The sequence below is a fragment of the Ailuropoda melanoleuca genome, chromosome 11, assembly GCF_002007445.2.
Source record: "Ailuropoda melanoleuca isolate Jingjing chromosome 11, ASM200744v2, whole genome shotgun sequence".
Classification (NCBI taxonomy): Eukaryota; Metazoa; Chordata; class Mammalia; order Carnivora; family Ursidae; genus Ailuropoda; species Ailuropoda melanoleuca.
In genome coordinates this window covers 94,987,660-95,009,005 of record NC_048228.1, presented here as the reverse complement: position 1 = coordinate 95,009,005, position 21,346 = coordinate 94,987,660, and the positions used below count along the sequence as shown (strand labels likewise).

Below are 21,346 nucleotides of genomic sequence, written 5' to 3'. Positions count from 1 at the left end.
GTATTTCCTGAGTCCCTGCTACATTGTGCTAGAAGGTGGAGAAATGAAGGGAAAAGTCACAGTCACTGTCATGAAGAAACTCACAGCCTGTCCAAGAAGCTTCCACAGCAGTACTTCCGGAAGCAAGAATGGAACTACAAAGACAGGGAGGGATTACACTGCCTGGACTGCTCAGCCAGGGACAACGGTATAGTTAAGCTATTACTTGAACAAAAAGTGAAGGCTATGGGATGACAACAGAAGTTAGAAAGGAATGCAGTGCACCGATCTGAAGGGCTTGGCCTTTTTACTATGACAACCCAAACTGCTTTTGGTGGAATCACAAGGGGACATGCATTTTTTGCAGCATCAGTTTTATTAAAATGATCTGAAGTTAAAAAGCACACGAACTTTATTAAAATATGTATTATGTAGTTGAACACAACGGCATGTGAATTAGAAAGTTGTGATAGGAAACGAAATTCCACAGCTGGGCAGGCAGTTGGCTTTGGCTCCCTCCCCTGAACACCTTGGGTCTGGAGTTCATGGTCCTGAGCTCTCAGGTTCTAGGGCAGGTGGAGAAAACAGTATTTTAAGTGTGTGAGAGAAGTGTTACAGAGGTAGGTACACGGACTGGGGAGAGATTGTAGCTAGGGAAAGAGGAGTCTGTGCCCTCCTCTGCTCCCTGGACTTATCAGCAGTTCTTAAAGGCCCTCCACCAGGTGCCCCTTTGTCATCACACAACGTCTGGCTAGCTGGAAGCTGCCCTTTTCAACCCCCAGCGCCTCGTTGCCAGGGCAACCTTCTCCTGTCCCGCGCCTTTGCAGCCTCCCTGCTAGAGGCTTAGAGGACGCAGCATGCGTCTGACGTCACTGCGCGGCGCCGCCAGATCCGGGCACCACGCGAAGCCTCATTTTCCCCGAATCCCGTCGGCGGGGGACGGGAGTGGGGTAGTTGGGAGAGGGCGCCGGACTGAAAGTCCCACCCGGCGTGGGGGCTGGTGTGCAGATCGCCGCGGGAGAGAAGCGGTAGGAACGGGTTGTGGGTGCCCCGGGCCAGGGGTACGAGGATTCCGCTGTGCCGCCGGTGCTGTCAGGGCCCTGCCGGCTTCCTCGCTGGCTTGTTGCTAAGGCCGCCGGCCTCCGTTGCCAAGGACCCTGGAGCTGCGGAGCGCCGAGAGCGCACTCTTCCTTTCTAGGGGTCTGGTTGTGGTGGAGAGTAGCCTTCGTTGGCCTTAATGGAAAACCAGACGCCTACCCCCGCCCCCATTCCTTAAAACAAAGCAAGAAAACTCTTGTTTTTATTTTTTTGTACACGTCGTCCTTATTTTCTGAGTTTGACAGCACCCTGGTCTTGAACTGTTCTTATTGGAAATGTATGGTATTGGAGGGGAAGAGGGTAGGCAAATGGAAAACAGATGTGTAAGACTCTTAATACTGGCCTTTTGGATTTACTTTATGGTAAAAAAGGAATTGAGATAGTTGGATATTGGGCTCTGTCGCTGCACTTCGGAATTTGAAGGAGCTCTAGAGATGGATCATGGCTTCTTTAGTGGGGTGCCAAATATACTTTTGGAACTTCCAAAACAACGGAGGAGAGCGTAGGAAAAAACGTGGCCTCTGCCGCCTGATAATTTAGCAAGCGGTGTAGTGCAGTGGTCTCAAAGCGTCGTGCAGGAAGAAAGTGCATATAGGGAAAGAAATAGGATATGTGACCTATCCAAAATAATGAAACAAAAGTATGCTTTCCTATAATTGACACGATATCCACAGCCCCTTTCAGGTGAGCGAATGAGCCGTAGCACCTAAGGAAACTAAGGGAAAGTGCGGGTTCCACTGTGGACCCTGCTTGGTTTGCTTGCCTTCCGATATTATGACGTAGTTCAGATGTCTGGGTCAAGTGGACTCTAGTGCCTGTTTAGAATCTTTGTATTGTTTTGTAAAAGAACGAGACGTGACTGATAATATTTGTAGCACAAAATAGTTGTTACTTTTTCACTTCCTCTCCCCATTATTACATCTTTACACCACCCTCCATGTGTTAATGGAAAAGCACTCAAAAGAGTTAAGTGTAAGATGAATTAAGCAGTTTTCTTCTACAAACTCATGTACCAGTTTTCTTGTCAGTGGTATGCTCCCAGATGGATATATATTTTTAAAAGATTTTATTTATTTATTTATTTTATAGCGAGAGTACTCAGGGTGGTGGGGGTGGAGAATCTCAAGCCGACTCTGTTGAGCACGGAGCCAGTCTCAGGGCTCCCTCTCAGGACCCGGAGTTGAAATCAAGAGCTGGACGCTTAACTGAGCGACCCAAGCACCCCTCCCAGATGGTTATTATTTTTAAAAATTGAAAATACTTAATTTGTAAGGTAAGGGTGATACTTTAAACAATAAGTCAAAAATATTGGTTTTTTGGAAAGAAGCTCTCTAATATAGAGTGTTTTGAAAGTAGACATAGAAATGTTTGCATCATGTATGTGTGTTTTGATGTTATTGCTGGAAATTACATAAGTATATTACATGTTTAAAAACTGCCCTGTATGCATAAAATCTTTTGGAAGCTCAATTTTCTAGCATGTTTTTTAAAAGTTTTTCAAATGAAGAGTTTCCATGGCTTTTTGAGCTCGTTCAAAATATAATGCCGCACCTTCCTACTGGTACCTCTCAGGAACAATTTTTTTACATAAAGGAAAGTAGGAATTTGTTGTTCCAGCAGAAACTTTTGTAGATGTGGTAGGTAGTTTTGAAAAATATGCATCACGATTTGATGTGACCACCTCTGCTTTTCTTATGTGTGTGGGTGGGATCTTTGTGCTTTTCAGCTATGACAGTTTTTAAAACTTACGATCAAAAGAAATATTAATTTATTAGTCTTCAGCAACGTTAAAAATAGTTGCTATAATTACCCCCAATTATACAGAGTTGAAGAAGCGTAGACACAGATTTATTTATTTAAACAGAAACTTAGATCATACTGTTCCCATCAGGACCTTCTCAAAACAGAAACCTGGTACAATCGTAAATACTTGCTGCATAGTCACTGAAGTGCAGTGTTAGGTCGACATATTTAAAGCCTGCTTTACCTTATCTTATAATATTATCTGACAAATTCAGTGAGGCATTAATTACCATAATTGTGAAAAATGCCTTGGGAATGAATGTGGAGTGTGATGTTGGGAGGTAAGTCACCCGCTAGTAGTAGGATGAGAAAATTAGGTGAATATATTAAATAAAGAAAATTGAAATTTAAAATTGTTATGTGTATGAAACAATCTTACATTTAACATTTAATTTATCCTTACAAGGCACTTTGAAATGGTCACATCATGTTTGAAATATTTGGGGGCTGAATTACATGGAGTTTCCGTCCTTGTGAAGATTTCTAATTTGTCTAGTAGATTAAAAGCATCTCATGAGGAATCACTTGAAAAAGCATCAGTGTTTATCCTGAAGAGGACAAAACTAAGGAGTTGAGAGTCTGTCTTCAAATATATGAAAAACTGTCATTTGGAAGTAGAAGGCGGCTTCACCTATTTTGCCTTAAAGGAAGATTCTACAGTGTAGTTGAAGGGTAGTTTATATATTTAATAATAATATTAAAGGCTTAAAGTGGGAAACGGTCTAGTGGAAGAATGACTGGAGTGCTGTGCAAGTGAGGGAATGGAGTAATTGAGTAGAGATAAGGAAATAGTGCCGGAATCAGAGTGCCGTGGAAGTGTACATTTGAGAAACAGAAGATCAGGAAAGGCTGCCTGCAACTTGGGATTGGAACTAGACCTAGAAATACCAGCCGGCAGTTGGGTATTTGAATCTGGGTGCGTGTGCTGGAGGGTTCCTCGGTAGAGATAAAAGTTTAGAGGTAATCTGCTTGTGCAGAAAATCATCACTGTGAACTGGAGTCCTCCCATTAGTAGCAAAGAGGGAAGTGTGGAAGAGGGAGAAGGGAACCATTACTGGCTGGTTGAGCAAGTTGATAAATTACCTTATCGACTCCTCAGTAATAGCCTTCATAGGCTTGTATTATTCTTCCCTTTTATTATATCTGGAAATCGAGACTTCAGGAGGTTAAATTATCTGCCTAAATTCATAAGCCTGGTAATTGGTAGAGATGAGGTTACAGACCCCGATCTGAGCCAACAGTTCCTTCTATCTTATCACACCACATTGGCCACATCTGTAGGGTTGAGTGTGGGTAGTGAAGGGAAAGAAGATAGGGAAAGAAGATCTTCAGTTTTTCAGCATGAGGGACCAGAAAATTGGCGTACCTTGAATTAATAAGGGGTCCATAACTTCAGTGTGATAACCTTAGTTGTGGTTATGTTCAGCTTACGGAGCTTGTAGTACATTGAGTAGGAGAATTCATTATGTCACTTGAAAAATAAGATTTGATACGCCAATGTTAGCATTTGGAACTTTGGAAATACAGAGGCCAAATAAGATAGAGATGCTAGGGATGTGCCAACCACTTTCTCCTTTCAGAAATCTAGTCTGTATTTTCTGAATGTGGCCAAATGTTTGCAACTGAGTTTCTTAAAGTGTATTTTGACAATATGAATGGAAAAAAAAAGTTTATTCTTATACATCTTATTTTCTAACAGATTGTTTTCCATTTGCTATTATTGATATTATTCAAGTTGATATTATTTCAGATTTTCTTATTGGTCTTTCTGGCATTTTGTTCCATGCCATACCTTTTTTGTGTATCTTTTATTATATTTTCTACTATGTTCTGTTTTGGTCTTAATGTTGTTAATGAACCCCTCTTCCCAAAATTCTAAAATCAAGTTTCATTTGACTGCAGGAGTGAAAGGGAAGCAATGCAGAAGTCAGAGTGCCATGGAGGCATACAGTTGAGAAACAGAAAGGCAGGTACAGAACATCACTTTTTACATGAAGAGGTGAATTTTGTTAATAGACACATTGTTATACAGGTGGCTAAGAGTGAGCTTTATCTCTTTCACCTCTTTTTCTGTTGATCTTCTGTTTTTTCCAGGTAGCTGTGATCAAAGGACATCATCAAGCATACAGATAAAACATAGGACTACAATTCAACAAAGCAACTCCTCATCATCAACCAGTTCTCCAGAGACTGCAAGAAAACTTCATCCTCGACCAAGTGATAAACTTAACCCTAAGACCATTAACCCAGTAGGTACAAAAGACATTCCTGACTTGGTAGATTTTTCAAAGTAATAAAAAAAATAAAAAATAATGATAATAAAAAAACAAAGTAATAGACATTTAGCACACTATTGAACCATTCTGAGTGCTGTCCCAAGTTCCTTTTGTTTGTAAATTTTTTCTTGTTACATTTAAGTTAGTGACAAAGGGCATATAGTAATCATGATGAAGAATGGAAGTAATGATGTGAGTGTGGAAGTGAGAAGGTGTAGAGAATAACCAGTTGTGATATAACCAATAACCAGAATGTGATATTCATGGATGAGTGTACTAGACTGTAAAATATTGCACATCAGCTTTATTTTTTATTTACTATAGTTCTAGTACTTCCTAATATCAACGAATAAACTTGTATTCAGTTGACATAGGACGGGTAACATGCTTGCATAAACATCTCTGATGATGTTGCTATGATCTATAAATTAACTCCCCCAGAAATCCCAACTATAGTACTAGCCTCCTTTTGCCTGTTGACAGCAATTTAATCAGATTTAACAAACACGAGATTTGTGCACACGGAAGTGAATAATTATAAGTGTGTGGATCAGTGAATTATCCAAAAGGTGAGCACACCTGTGCTACAACACCAGGTGGTGTCTGCCCAGCCTTGCATAGGTAAGATGATCATGGTTTTAGCCTTCAAAAGGGGATTATGAGAGTGGCTGAGACACTGACTTTGATGGCAGGTAAAATACAGCAAGGATACAATGAACTGGCCAAGGGCGGAAGGAGATTACCTGACTTTACAAATGAAAAAGAGTGTAAGCATATGTGTTCCTCTTCTTCTTTCTGTAATCTGCACTGTGTCAAGCTGAGTTACTGAAGAATGCCCTGCTATCTCCTTGCTCTTGCTGCTTTTTCCCATGTTTAGTTGAGAGATTTCATGGTGACACTTGAGCCTTCTTCCTCTCTTTGGAGAACTTTTTAAAGTAGTAATATAAGTAGCCCAAATCTTAAATTTTATGAAAAACAAAGGAACGTTTTGGGAAATAATGATTTGACCTGAGAATAGAGTATATTAGACAAGGTCATGTCTGAAATCTGTAAAAGCTACCAATCCAAAGTTAGTTAGAAGTCAGGATAGATTTCACCATTGGGGAAAAAGATAGTTAGGGATTGGGCAGAGGCACTGAGGAGGTTTCTAAGGTGCTGGTAACATTCAGGTTTTCCACACCGGAGTGTTGGTACACCACTGTTTGTTTTGGAGAATTCACTGGTCTATATACCTACAATTTATGCACTTGAACGTGTGTAAAGTTTGAGTATTTCACTTGAATCAAAAGTTAAAAATTTTTTTAACTCAGTATACTGGGGTATATTTAATAATGTTGATTATTTTAGAGTTGAAATATGGTCTGTGATAATGTTAAAAACTGAAGGGACTACAGTTTTGTTTGTGGTAATGGAATTTTGGAAAAATTTGGTAAAAATTGACGAAATGAACCCATTGGTAGAAAAAATTTTTTGATAATGTGGGACCTAGAAGATGAAACTATGATTATCTCTAAAAGGAGTTAAAAAAAAAAAAAAGGAAAGGAATTGCTTAGAATTTCAATCAGAAATTTTGTCTTGGTGGATGTTTCGGAAATTTAGGGATTATTTACATGACCTATAGGTTCAAAAAGTAAGATCATTTGCTAATAGCTGCTAGAACTAAGAAAAGTGTCTGTAGCCCTAAGTTGTCTTAATTTTTCCCCCATTATAAGAACATTTATTCAAATTAACTTATCTAATATGATTACTTGAAAACAGTTTTTAAAACATATTTTTCTTAGTAGGAATTACAACTAGATGAATGAAACATTACTATTTCTGTGAATTACTATGCAGAATGTGGATGAATCTTATTATAATATTGTATGCTAATGAAATCTCATCTGTGTTTTAACTTCAAACATCTGTGTTTTTCCAGAGGAAAGAGAGCTAATTGTAAACTTATCCCCTTACATATATTTTTTAATTACTGCATGTGGTTTTTAAAATATTTTTAGCTAGTTATATCTTTAAAATAGGTTAGTGAGTTTTTATTTCGTATTTTGGCCAACTATATTTCATTTGATTATATTCAAAGTATGATGTGATAAAATATTTACTTTTTTGTGCCTAAATTATCTTTGTCTCTGATCAACAGTATTGAAGTTATGTATGTTGTGATTGTTTAACTGTTGTGCTCAATCACCTCTCACATGGTCTTTGGGAACACAGAGTTAATTTATTCTTAAGATAATATAGAGACAAACTGAAAGTTGTGAAGTTCTGTATCTGAGCGGACACATCCAGGCATGTGTTTATGAAAGCCTTGCTCTGTCTTCAGCTCTATCACCCCTGCCCATCCTAAGCCTTTCTTTTTTGGAGAAGCATAAAACAAGTTTGGAGAAATTATAGGTTTTCTGGCCGCCCAGACATCCATATTTGCCTGGAGGACAAGTAGGAGATGCGCTGGAGGCTGAAAACAAATCTGCTTTCCCTATATTTACCTCTTCTCCATGGACCCCTCACCTTGAAAGGTCACAGTGGTGGAGAGTAGAAAGATGTGTTACCTTTGTTATATTTATTTGTGATGTTCATTCTTAGTATTTTTCAATATTATATTTACTCTACATGTGATTCCAGCTGCCTTCAAGCCTTCCGAAACAAGTTAGGGGTATAAATGAAATACAGAACGTGTGGTTGTGGTTCAGTACTGAGAGGACTGATAATTTTACTCAGTTGTGTTGCTGAGTAGAATGATGCACCTTGATACCAGTGTCATGGGTTGAAAGTCAGGATGTCCATTTGCCTCTGACCTCAGCCGGATTAAAATTGATTAGGTATCATCACAAAGTGGAGGTGATAGTCTATTTATTGTATTCTTGTCGTTTTTTATTTCAGTTTGGTGAACAGTCACGAGCTCCTTCCGCATTTGCAGCCATTTACTCTAAAGGAGGTATTCCTTGCAGGTAAAATCAATTCAGGTTATAACTGACCAGATTATTCAAAATAATTGAGTAAAATCAATAACACTATTTAGTTTAAATGTATTGAAAATTTTATTTACTAGGGAGGTTGAAACAAAGGTGACTTATTCACACTTTGGCTGTTGGACTGTTATGGATTGTGGGACATTGTTGAAGAAGATCATTTTAATTCCAAAATAGAATTACCAACATCTACAATTTAAGAAATTGAATGAACCGGTTTCTGAAACAATATAAGCCTTCACAGTCTTGAGCAAGTTGCAAACTTTATTTATTAGTCCTATTTTGTTTGTAAACTGAAAGTTGACAATTTAATGAAACTGTTTCATTATTTTTCAAAATGATATTTCAAAAATTTCAAAAAATCGTATTTATTGAAATTATATTTCTCAATGAGTACATACAGCTGTTTTTACTCACTTTTGATGCAGTTCTTGCCACCTTTCAGGAGAGACATCAGACTGTTTTAAAGAAAACAATATAGTTATTAATAGAGTGATACCATTTTAAGGTTTCACTACCAAGAAATGTTTATTTCTTCTAAGTATATCCAGTTTTAGCCTGTTCTAGATGATGGAAAATGTCATTTTCATTGTGAGAAGAATAATCACAACATTCTTTCTGTTGTTCTAAAATTCAAAAAATACAGTTTTTAATGGTATCTGCGGATTTGGAGGAATAAGCTCAAGAAGCATTCTTCATTTTATTGTTATTATTTTTTAATTTACATTCTGAGTTGAAGTGGTATTTTAGGGTTCTTATACCCTCTTTCCTACTCCAAGCAATTATGGTTGCTAAAATAGTAAAAATGTTATCGAGACCTCTTGCTATGAAGAAAATAGTGCTAAAGGTGTCAAAGAAGTTGAGAATGTTACAAAAGGGTGAAGAAACAATTGAGGGAGATGTGTAAGTTCACTGTCATAATTATGATGGTGACTCACTGATATATTCACACATCAAAACATATCAAATTTTATACTTTATAACCATGTGCAGTTTTTTTGAATATTGGTTATTTTTTTAAAGATTTTTATTTATTTGAGACAGAGAGTGAGTGAGCACAAGTGGGGGGGGGGCAGAGGCAGAGGGAGAAGCAGACTCCCTGCTAAGCAAGCAGGGAGCCCAACAAGGGGCTCCATCCCAGGACCCTGAGATCATGACTGAGCTGAAGGCAGAGGCTTAACCGACTGAGCCACCCAGGCGCCCCTATTGAATGTTGGTTATGCCTCAGTAAAGGCTGTTAGGAAAAAAAAGGGAAAAAAAAAAAAGCAGCAGTGACTCTAATTGAAGGGGCTACCACTCTGTAACCTTGTGTGGGCTACTTAACCTCCTGCCCTCAGTTTTCCTGTTTAGCAGGGCTAAAATCCAGTTTGTCTTCAAATTTTTAGGGGTAAGTGATCCATATCTGAAAAATAATATTCCATATACAAGTTATCGTTTCTCATTATCACATTTCTTTGTTTGCACATCTGTAGGTTATCTATTTTGTTATAATTATGACTGAAACATGTCAAGTGTAGCATTTATATTAAGACTCACAGACAGCAGCGTGCTCAAGCTCCGAAACTGTAGGCTTAACAAATGTGGAGTTTAGTTTGGCCATCAGACAATTTTGCTGAAAGAGTAGGAGTTTGTGGGATTATAGACATTGCTGCATAAGATGTCTTCGTAATATCATTTCAAGCTGTGGTATTCCTACATGTTACAGAATAGTTCAGTAAGGTTATGGTCTAGAAAGTGTATGAATATGTTAGATAATTACTGCTTAGTATATAATTACATTGTCCATGTTATGGTCATTGATGTTTACTATTTTAGATTGGTCCATGGTTCAGTGAAACACAGATTACAGTGGGAATGTCCTCCTGAAAATCTTCCATTTGATCCTCTTCTTATTACTTTAGCTGAGGTAAATGTATGTTCCATTTCTCCTGAATGTTTATGGAAAAAACAAAAACTTTAAAAGTTGTATTAAATATTATTTTGTAATGCATCAGTAAATCTTACTCTTTACTTTTGAAATAAGAGCCAAACAATAGTCATTAAAATACCACACTCCCTTAGGAATTAATTATGATCAGTATATGTTTATTAGAAACTGATTAATCAGGTTTATAAACAACTTAGTCTACACAGGGAATTGTAGATAAGTGGAAGAAATATTCATGCTTAATTCCAAAAATAAAAGTACTTAGAATCATATGGAACTAGTCATATCAGGAGAACAGTGGTTTGACCTAAACTACATCAGATAACAAGGAGTGGTTGATCTGTTTCTATACAACTAGTCATGCTTAATGTGAACGTGATATGTTTCTTAGGGAACTGGTATTAAATATCTAAACGTCCTTTTGGAGAATTGTCTGGGCTTTTGCCTGCTTGTACGTTTTAAGTAGAATATCATGGAGATCATTTTGATAAAGGATTTTAGGAAAGCTTCTGATAAGTTCCTTCATACTATTTAACATTTATATCAGGAAAAAGTTGGCAGAGTATTAGCTTGAGGTGAATCAGTGATCTCTTCTGTGAAATTTATTCCTTTTGCTAGAGTCACAAGTTGAGAAATGAATTAGCCAGTTGTCTTATATTTAAGTTAGAGATACTTGTCTTTTTTAAGAGTTAAGGAACATTTTTGTTGTCTTTGTTTTTTTTTTAATTTATTACGAAATTATTTTGGTATGATAGCAGTGTATTTTTATGGGTAGCCTATTTTGAAATTCAGTTTTCATCAAATCCTTTTAAACTTGGTATTTAAAACTTAAAATGTATCGGTGTTTCATTAGTTCTTTTAAGAATTTTAAACCTTTTGCATATGGTAACAAACCATTTTTTAGATGAATCGGTACTATAGTGACGCCTTTGAAAACTTGCTCCTGCTAATCACAAGGGGAGGGGAGTGGTTTAATCCAGGGAGTCCCTACAGGGAGTCTGTGTTTAGTGGAGATCACATAAAGTTAGTCCTTTAAATAATTATTTTCCAAACACCAATGCCTTTATTTCTGTGTCAGGTATGTTGTCAGCCTTCCCCTCTACTCATTTAAGAGTGGGGAAGTACTGACGGTAGCACCACTGTGGAAATCCACTTCACCTCTTGACCTGATGATTCCTCATCTCTAAAATAAACAGGGTAGGGGCACTCTTAAGATGCTAGAACCTGTGGCCCAAAGTGGTGCTGGTGTGCTTGGCAGCACAGTTTTCAAAAGCATCCAGGAAAGGAAGTGTTTAATCACTATTTGGAAGCAGATAGTTTGGTCTAAAGGACAGATTGGTTGAAAATTAGTATTTTTAGGTATGACTTTGCAGCCAGTTATACTTACTGACAAAAAATAATTAGTCCAACTGAGGGAGTATTGCTATTGCTTTTTTTGTTTGATATTTTAAAAAAAAGCCAGATGGCCCTTCTTGACTCAAAGTGATGGGTTATATCATAAAACAGTACTATCTAATAGTTTCTGATGCATTTTGGGTAAAAGAAATGATACAGGTTTTTTTTTTTTCATATTTTTATTTCACATCCCAAAGTTAAAAATGACATTTAAAATCTTAGTGTTTTTTGAACATACGAAAAGATGTTTTTAAAATATCTTAATATAAAATACTTAAATATGAAGGAAATATAATATTTTAGAAACTGATTAAACAAGTTGTAAAATCACCATAAAGGTAGGGGGTCTAATAATTTTGTCCATAAAGCAGTGGTTGTAAACCAGCATTTTAGGTTGAGTTCTTGTGCGTTCAGTCAGTATTTGGGAGTATATACAAAATGTTTTTAGTATCCTAGTGAGGGTTTCTTTTTCTCTTTTTCTTTTATTTATTTACCTTTCCTCTCCTTGCCTCCTTCCTTTTATTTTCTTCCTTCTTTCCTTTCTCTTTCTTCTTTATTTCCTTTATTTTTCCTTGGTTTTCCTTTCTTTTTTCCTGTTCCTTTCATTTTAAATATATTTTTCTTCCTTGCTGTGGTTAGAAATTCTTCCTGCCTCATGTATGTCCTTTGTTCCACAATTTCTGGGTTTAATTGAAATCGTAATTATTGAAATTATAAATCATGATTAGGAAAACCATACTAAAACTTGATTTTCATTTAGACTAGTGAGGATTCAATTTTGTTGTTAGCATAACCAGGTGTGTAGTAAGTCTTGTTTGTTTGTTTGTTTTGTCTTTGGCAGGGTTTGAGAGAGACGAAACATCCGTACACCTTTGTGTCAAAGGAGGGTTTTAGAGAATTACTCTTGGTCCAAGGCGCTCCTGAGAAAGCTGTACCTTTGCTTCCGAGACTGATTCCTGTGCTAAAGGCAGCTCTGGTATCTTCTATTCCTTTGGACTTTCTGTGGTACATTTAGAATATTTTATGTTTTTTTTCCTTCCTAATTATATGCAAATTGGTACTTTACCTGTGATTTTGATGTGCGTGCAAAATTAGACCACGATTATTCAGGGACAGAATACTGATTACTTATTTGATGATTACTTATTTCAAGATGGCTTTAGAGGATATACGAAAGGTAAAAGGGGACATTTTGAGTAATAAGGGAAAGTAATAAAACCTCACATCAGGCTTGCTGCATGCTGCTATGGGGTTTAGTTAGTGTTTCACTCAAGCCAGAAATTTACTTTTTTGTTTCCTGATGGTCCAGCATTAAAGGTTGATTCTGGGTTTAGTTGCTTATCTTCTGATTTTGAATGCTCAGTCTTACTTTTTTCTGCTTGACTTTTCTTCTTACTTTTCTTTTCTTCTCTTTCCTTTCCTGTCCCAACTAACCCCCCAGGTCCACCTGGATGATGAAGTGTTTGCAAGAGGACTGAATGCTCTCGTGCAGCTGAGTGTCGTCGTTGGTCCTTCTCTAAATGACCATCTGAAACATCTGCTTACAAGTGTAAGTACTGAAAAGATGAGAGAGTGGTTGTGTGTGTGTGTACCGTGCACTGTCTATATCTCGTCATGATTTAGTGGCTTCAAATTAATCATTAACTGATTCAGAAATCTTAATTTCTTTATTTTTTTAATGGAAAGCACCTACCTGAGCAGAATTTAGGGTTGTAATGAAAAGCAAGTAAAAGTTGAATGGACAAAAATTAAAGAGCAGTACAATGGTATTATGCCCGTGTTGATGAGCCCTGAATTATAAGGACGGCTTATACCCGCTCCTGTGTCATTGTGCATTGCCACAACCATGTTTTTCGTCTTTTTCTTTGTTTTTCCTTGTAAGTTTTTTAGTGAGTCTATAAATAGTATTCAGGATGAGATGTTTTCCTGTTGTGTGTAGTTTAATCCTGAGGACATGTACACACTGGGATATTGGACAGTTCAGGAGTTCCCTAAGACTACCCTTAGGTTGCTAGAAGGACTCATGAAACTCAGAAAAGCTAATATTTACTGTTTCAGTTTATTATAGTGAAAGGATACCAGTTAAAATCAGCAAAGGAAGGCGGTACATAGAGCAGAACCCAGAAGAGACCAAGTGTGGAACATCCAGTGGTCCTTCCTCCTAGTGGAGTTGTGTGGACAGGGCTGGCTTTTTCCAGCAGGGATATGTGGCAGCACACATGGGGTATTGCCATCCTGAGAACCTCACCTTGACGTGGTGTCCAGGGTTCATGTTAGGGGCCCACCGTGCTAGCATGACAGACTGCTTGCATGGCTGACCTTCATCTCCAGCCTCTCCAGAAGCTGAGCTGAGATCCTGTGGCCCAAGGCCGCCTGGAACAAAGGTACTCATATCTGCATGTGATACCAAGGGCTTAGAGTTTTCCATCTAGGAGCCAGGGGCGAGGGGCAATCCTTTCTTTAGGTGAAGTTAATCCTTCCCTGATAAACAATTAAAGTCCTTGCTGGAGTAACCCACAGCTAGCATGTCTCTGTGTGCCTCCTTCTGTAGTTCGGAGCCGAGGCATGTATTTTGATAATAGTTCTACTGTTTTTTCTTGGACCCATCCATCTGAGAGATCCTAGAACTGTATTTTTTTTTCAAAGATTTTATTTATTTATTTGACAGCCAGCCAGCGAGAGAGGGAACACAAGAACAGGGAGTGGGAGAGGAAGAAGCAGGCTCCTAGCGGAGGAGCCTGATGCAGAGCTCAATCCCAGGACACCAGGATCACGCCCTGGGCCAAAGGCAGACACTTAATGACTGAGCCACCCAGGCGCCCCCCGAGAACTGTATTTTTAACTCCTTACTCTGCAGAGAGACTAATACACTCCAGGCCAAGCCTATAGAAAGGAGGGATGGTAGGGAATCTATCAGGATTGCTGTGCTGAGGTTAGGAATGGTGGGAGAGGAATTCTCACCAGCACCAGGTGTTTGATGGTCTGAAGACACAGTGGGAATAGACTCTCAAACCTCAAGATGTGGGAAGCCTTAGAAGAGAAGGAAGAGAATCCTGGCAGGTGTTTGCTTATAACCTGTAGGTCAGCAGGTTGTACCTAACCACAGGAATTTTATCCTAATATCCAAAATGACTTATTTTTGATTGATTGCTTCAGTCAGACAATCAACATTTTAACAACTCTGTTGCTCTCTGTCCTCCCGTGTGTGCCAAGTACTATGCTGTAGGCACTGGGGCTCTAATGCTGAACAAAAAACGATATGCCGTCTGCCCTTGTGGAGAGTGGTTTTTGTTTTTTGGAGAAATAAGCAAGGGGATCCACTGAGAAAGTTGGAATGAGGTGAAGGGGGTGTGATATACAGAGAAAAGGAATCACACTGGATCCTTCCCGCACTTGAAGTAGAAAAGGCCCAAAACCTCCGCTTCCTGAAAAGCCTCCCAGTCCCACCCACCAGGGCAGAAAGAAAAGGCCAGATTAACAACTAAACTATGTAAATTGTTTTAATTTTTCTGGGGCACTAGCGTTAATGTTTGGTCACTCACATTCCTCCCTAGAACCCTGCTTTTTCTTAGACTGGACTGACTTAAAGGGACCTTTCACCCTCCTGGAGTGTCAACACTTTGGAAAGATCTGGATACCACACTGGCCTTTACATGCCGGTGGTATTCCACAGAGGAGAGCACCACAGAGACAGGCCATGTGGGATTAAATCTTGGTCTGTTAGCTGCACACCCGCCACCAGGAGACAGGCACCTCTGAGGATCTGTTGAGGTGCTTTGGTGCTCCCTCCTTACCTCCTTACCTAACAGTTACCTGTTAGCCAGAAAGATTCCATTTTGATTTACATATTTTTTTGTTTATAGATCTCTGCATTAGATGTTATTTGGAGGAAGTGTTTTCTTGACTGAAAAAAAATTTCAAAACCAGTTACTGAGCCCAGATACAACTCATTTTATTCATATGCAAAATAAGTCAAATCCTTTCTTAGCTTCACTCAGACTTCCACTGACCCTGGGGGAAAGAGGAAATAAATCACCTGGGAATCTTATAAAAATGCAGAACCTAGGCCTTTGCAACCTGAGATTCTGGTTAAGTAAGTATGGGGTAGGACCCCAGAATCTACTTTTTGAATGAGTATATCAGGTGATCCTGGATGTATGGTGCTTCATGGAACTGCCTAAAAGCCACTACTCCTGGGTAATGGGGTCTGTAGAAAGCAAACCAAAGATTGGATCAAAAGTGCAAGGGGCACTTTTTCTCCTTTTTTCTTTTTTCTTTTCTTTTCTTTTCTTTTCTTTTCTTTTCTTTTCTTTTCTTTTCTTTCTTTTTTCTTTTCTTTTTTTCCTTTCCTTTCCTTTCCTTTCCTTTCCTTTCCTTTCCTTTCCTTTCCTTTCCTTTCCTTTCCTTCTCCTCTTTTCTTCTCTTTTCTCTTTCCTTCTCTCCTCCCTTCCCTTCCTTTCCCTTCCCTTCTCTTCCTTACTCTTCCCTTCCCTCCTTTTCTTTTCCCTTCTTTTCTCTTTTCTTTTCTTTTTCTCAAGTAGGCTGTGTGCCCAGCATGGAGCCCAATGTAGAGCTTGAGCTCATGGCCCTGAGATCAAGAGTCGGAAGGCCAACTGACCGAGCCACCCAGGTGCCCCAAGAGGCATTTTTTCTTGTCCATCCCCAGGGCTGCCTGGCCTCTCATTTAGAGTTGCTTTTCTCACTTTTTTTATCTTTTGGGGACTCTTCTGACCTTCCTCATCTTCACTGACCTGACTGAAGGGGCTGCTACTCAGTGTTCAGTGGTGGGAAGCACTCCTGGGTTTCTTCCATCCATGCAAAGAGGAAGAACTAGAAATCAATTCTAGGATAGGCCTTTATAAGTATTTGATCAATGACTAATTCTTTCCTGGGCTTCATTTGTATTCCCAGAAAGTGGAGCCATGAGCAAGTCCTGCTCTCGGCTGGAATGTTTAGGTCTTTGGGTGAGTTGAGTAATGCAGACATTTGGTGGGAGAATGCTGTTACAGGTTGTGCCTGATGATCTGAATTGCTGTTTTTCCCTCTTTCTTCCTGTGATTCTATCCTCCCTCGCCTTGTGCTCTTCCTTTTCAGTCAGACTTCCACCTTTCTGTCTGAAGCCCATTCAAGCCATGCCTAGGGACAGGTGGTCTTGTGGTTTGTAGTCTAAATGTCCTGTCACTGTTACAGTCATTCATGCGAATACTCTCTCCTTTTCGTCTCTTTGCTTTTTACACTATATAGGAAACACATGTGTTTTAAGAGGTTTAATTTTCCATCATGGTCCTCCAAGTGCTCTTGCAAAATGGAAAAGTATGCAGTTTCATAGAAAACTTATTCTGGATACCATACCCTAGCGGGTTTTACAGGATTCGTATGATTTGAAATAATGTGAACTCTTTTTTAACAAATATAATGATATCTATTATATATAAATTTCAATGAGATGTTATCTAAAAGAAGCCTTGGAGTTTAAAACAAATGGTGTTTGGGTACTTCTATACAGTAAGGTCTCAGTGGTTTTATTTCTAGTTAGCATACTCTTTAGTGAAGTTTTACTTATGCCTTTGGTGAATATTGTTACTTTTCAAATCATTTCATTCTCCCAATCTTACTTTACAAGCTTTCCAAGAGACTGAGAGATAAGAAATTCAAAGAGCCAATTACCAGTGCATTACAGAAGCTGGAGCAGCATGGTGGAAATGTAAGTAAAACATTGTTCCTTAAGTCATATATATTTTTTTACTTTTACACTACAAAATTGACTGTATAACATGTATTATTTCAGCCACAAGTAATCATGTGGAGTTGATATTATTTTCATATGAGAGCTCAGAGTTTCAGTCTTGCGTAGGTCCCAGTTTTTGAGCGTTGGGATTCAGACCAGACTCTGTAAACACTGGGCCCGTACACTTTCTCTGTGCTTTCTATATGGCACTCCATGTCACGCAGCTTTGTAGCTTTTTTACTTTGGATGTTTTTGCTTAGACCATAGGAAAGTTCAGAAAACAAAAGGATTAATATAGAGAGCCCACTGAAGAATGTACTTTTTTTTTTTTCATTTGCCATCTTTTCTGTCTAAAAAATTTACAATTTTCCCATCTTCAAAGACTGAATGAGATTTTCAGATGGCTGTGATACCATGTCTGGAAGTGCACATGTTCTGGAACATGCGTATGCACACACATACACACGCAAGGATGATTCTGAGTATTCTGACTTGCAGGAGTGTGCAAGAATGGGGGGGATCTCATTATTATCTGTGTGGTGTCAAATAACTAGGTTGGTTGGATTTTCATCCTTTAAAGAACTGTTCACATAATCTAGTCTTGGAAGTATTTCTGTAAAGCAGTGATCCTACCTTGTTTTGGAGATTACATTTAATCAGATCTTAATGATAGGGTTGCATGTGATTATTTTAACACTGAAGAACTTTTTTTCATTGGAGGTACTTTCTAAAGGAATTATAAAGAAAATTTGTGTGATCCTATATAATTTAAAAATAGCAGGTGTGTTAGTTTAAGCTTTGTCTAAATTACCTAATTTGATCAATTCCATTGACTGTTAAAATTCATTATATTCTTTCCATGAGCAATGCCTAGAATAAAGTTTAGGAGGAGGAAGTAAACCCTAGACCACTAGATAACAGATATCTTTGTCCTGTGGAGGATTAGCATTCAGACACCTTGTTGAGATGTACACAACCATCCCCCAGCCAATCCAGTGTCTCTCAGCAGAAGGGACATTCTTTTTGCTTGCAAATGCGCTTCTGAGGATTGGAATGCAGAATAATTTGTCATTTCCTCCCCTGTGAAATGCAAGTAAACAGGTGCTAAATATTGATGTACAGCTTTCAATCTGAAACTCTCCCCAGGTGGTTTTCACACATCCTGTGGAATGGGGCAAGAGGGAAGGGACAGGCCCAACATGTTAGATTTCAAGGGTGAATGTGCAGAGGAGGGCATAGTTTTCAAGTAAATAAAACTTTAGAAACTGCATTCTGAGATTTGGAGGGGAATACAGAGGGATGTAGATGACCAGCCTGGGGCCACAGAGGTAGCTAGCAGGGAGTTACTCTTACTGCCACTCACTCTCATTAGTTTTGAATCCTGCTAATACAGAATTAAAGCATTTTGAAGTTAAGTAATGTTTATTCCTTCAGACTTTTTCTTTTCTTGTTCATCTAATGTCTTATATGATATTTTGATAATTTATATTTGATCAGAGATATTTTGTTGGCGTACCATTAATATAACGATCACACTTTCTGGTGGCCTAATGACCATTATGCTTGCTTTCGACACTTTGTAATCCTTCATGAAATTGACAAATGCCCTTCTTTCCCTACTAAAAACTTAAATGTCTATATATCTTTCTCTTTTTTTAAATAGTAGAAGTGAGTTTTTAAAAGAGTCTTCTCATTATTGCAGTTTCTCATTTCTTGGGGCTTGTGTGTCCGCCAGTGATGGAAACACTCAACTTCTGGGGAGACAGAAAAGTCAGCTCCAGGCAGTGTCATTTTCTTACAACTGATCAGTTTACTACCTGCCTTTGATAGTAGTCAGTTCACTCTTAACTTGATATAATTCTCATTCTAAGTCATAGGCATGTCTGTCTTTGAAAACGTGCATACCTGGACACACCTCCATCTTGATTGAGCACGTGGGAAGTTTTTGCATGTCAGGGACTCAGTTGAGTACTTTTTATTTTTATTTATTTATTTATTAAAAGATTTTATTTATTTATTTGGGAGAGAGACAAAGACAATGAGTGGTGGCTAGGGGAGAGGGAGAGGGACAAGCAGGCTCCCTGCTGAGCAGGGAGCCCCATACCTGCTTGATCCCAGGACCCTAAGATCATGACCTGAGCTGCAGGCAGATGCTTAACTGACTGAGCCATCCAGGCATCCCTCAATTGAGTGCTTTTTGGACATTAAATTCATTGAATCCTCACTGCAGCTCTTAGGAGTAGATTTTGTTATTATCCTCCTTTAAAGATCTAGAAACTGAGGCTCAGAAATAATTAGCCCCAGATTTGACAGTGAAGTGACTGGTAGAAGCTGGATTCAAATACTAGTGGTCTGGTTCCTAACTACCTTTCTAGTTAAATATTTTTTAATTTTTAATTTTTATTTATTTATTCTTAAGATTTTACTTTTTTATTTGATGGAGAGGGAGCAGGAGAAACAGCAGAGGGAGAAGGAGAAGCAGGCTCCCCGCTGAGCAGGGAGTCTGACATGGGGCTCGATCCCAGGACCCTGGGATCATGACCTGAGCCTAAGGCAGTTGCTTAACTGACTGAGCCACGCAGGCGCTCCAAATATTTTGTAAAACCATAGGAGACAGCCTATATTTTACTCAGCTCACAAAAAAGTTCCACTTCTCATTCCATCATTCTGTTCTCATTCCATTTTGTTTATTTTGGGTTTCAGATACTTTTTTAGGCATGCTCCAATAGATTTAATACCTATCAGGGGAACCCTGCAAGATACTAATGAAGCTAATTTTTTTTCTGTTGACAGGGAAGCCTTATCGTCATCAAATCTAAAATTCCAACATATTGCTCCATATGCTGTTGAAGAAGGGAGCCCACAAAAATCTTGTTACTCCTGGTGACAGGTGTTAAATGCTGACCATGGGTACCTAGGGAACCTTTTCAGATTCACTTCCTTTTATTCTTTTGTCAATCACAGCCACCATTCATTATTTCCTGGATTAAGATGAGTATACACAGTTCCACTGAATCATAGTAAAAGTTATTCATCAACAACAAAAAAAAGAGCGGTCAATGATGGAAAGCTATTAAAAACAGTTCTATAATAGTACAGTTTTGTGGGATTGGTTTTTCATATTTTTACAGTTTGGTGCAAACAACCATTATTGGGTTTATAGTAGATGTATTTGTATTTATTTTCTAGTGCCTTTTTGGGTGTATAGTAGATGTATTTGTATTTATTTTCTAGTGCCTTTTATAATTATATCCCTTTCACAATCAGTTTGTAGTTGCGCATTTATTTTTAGACGTTTTGTCATTTCTTGGGTTTGATATTTATCAAGGCTATGGAAATTTAAAGTAGTGGACAAACATTTGTGAATTCACTGTTAATTATTATCTGTAAATATGTATTTTATGATATAGAGTACTTGGAAAAATTTCATACCAGAGTATCCTAGTTTAAGATATTTTTTTAAATGTGTAAATTCTCTTGTAAGTATGTTATTTATTACAACTCATTAAAACTACCTAAATTTAGGTGTTAATTATATTTAAGTAAATGTTATTTTTGTATCCCATAGTCTGAAAATACTGAAGATACTCATTTCATGAAGATATTCAGAAATTAAAATCTTAAAACTCTTAAATGTACCCAGTGATTTTGTTGTGGTGTTTGCTTGTGTTTAACAGTTAATTTAATTTAAAAAGCTTTTAAAACCTACTTTACAGGCATAGTTCTAAGTGACGACATAGAAGCTGACCCTGGATCATTCTACAAGAGAAAGGAATAGAGCGAGAAAGAGAAAACAGGAATAAGATTTTCCATCCTAAGGGCAAGAGGGGAGACCATAGGGACGTGAGTAGTCACACCAAACCCAAAGCAGATATACTTTTGGAGGGATGGAGATTAGGGGGTCACTCTTTTATTTGGGGGAGCAGCCATATTATATCTCAGCATCACTGAAGAACACCTTCTTTGCTCCATCCCTCAAATATGTGGAGTGACCTCTTCATAATTCTCATTTCAGATACAGTCTCACAGCTGCAATTTTAAAAAGTACAAGTAATTTCTGAAAAGTCATAATTGCAGAAATGCCCTTGTGTCCCTCAGAGCTCTTGTCCTTCCTGGTCCTCCTGTCTGGATGTTCTTTTCTTAGGTCTCTAGTCACCTGTCACAGCCTCAAATC

The 21,346-nt window shown here is 38.2% G+C and overlaps 1 protein-coding gene across 3 annotated transcripts; it reads left to right on the top strand.

The window, feature by feature from the left end:
* Nucleotides 1-863: 863 nt before the first annotated feature.
* PACRGL (parkin coregulated like) lies at nt 864-20,871 on the top strand. 3 transcript variants are annotated; one of them, XR_004628926.1, is made up of 10 exons: nt 864-1,007; nt 4,783-4,850; nt 4,975-5,129; nt 8,034-8,101; nt 9,938-10,028; nt 12,286-12,420; nt 12,886-12,993; nt 17,068-17,148; nt 19,044-19,135; nt 19,966-20,871. XR_004628926.1 is itself a non-coding variant. In XM_034672029.1 (9 exons), the coding sequence occupies exons 2-9, from the start codon at nt 4,872-4,874 to the stop codon at nt 20,020-20,022; spliced, it is 699 nt and encodes a 232-aa protein (XP_034527920.1). In that variant the 5' UTR covers nt 864-1,007; nt 4,783-4,871; the 3' UTR covers nt 20,023-20,857. The 3 variants fall into 3 exon arrangements, 2 of the variants coding, with proteins under 2 accessions (XP_034527920.1, XP_011219493.1); XM_034672029.1 differs by lacking the exon at nt 19,044-19,135 and having other exon boundaries at nt 4,783-4,879; nt 4,979-5,129; nt 19,966-20,857; XM_011221191.3 differs by lacking the exon at nt 19,044-19,135 and having other exon boundaries at nt 935-1,007; nt 19,966-20,846.
* Nucleotides 20,872-21,346: the final 475 nt, after the last annotated feature.

Excerpts from the sequence above, each read along its gene's own strand:
- PACRGL (XM_011221191.3), top strand. The coding sequence starts at position 4,799 with ATGCAGAAGTCAGAGTGCCATGGAGGCATACAGTTGAGAAACAGAAAG. Across the intron at positions 12,994-17,067 it reads TGAAACATCTGCTTACAAGT|CTTTCCAAGAGACTGAGAGA; the intron begins GTAAGTACTGAA and ends TTACTTTACAAG. Across the intron at positions 17,149-19,965 it reads TGGAGCAGCATGGTGGAAAT|GGAAGCCTTATCGTCATCAA; the intron begins GTAAGTAAAACA and ends TTCTGTTGACAG.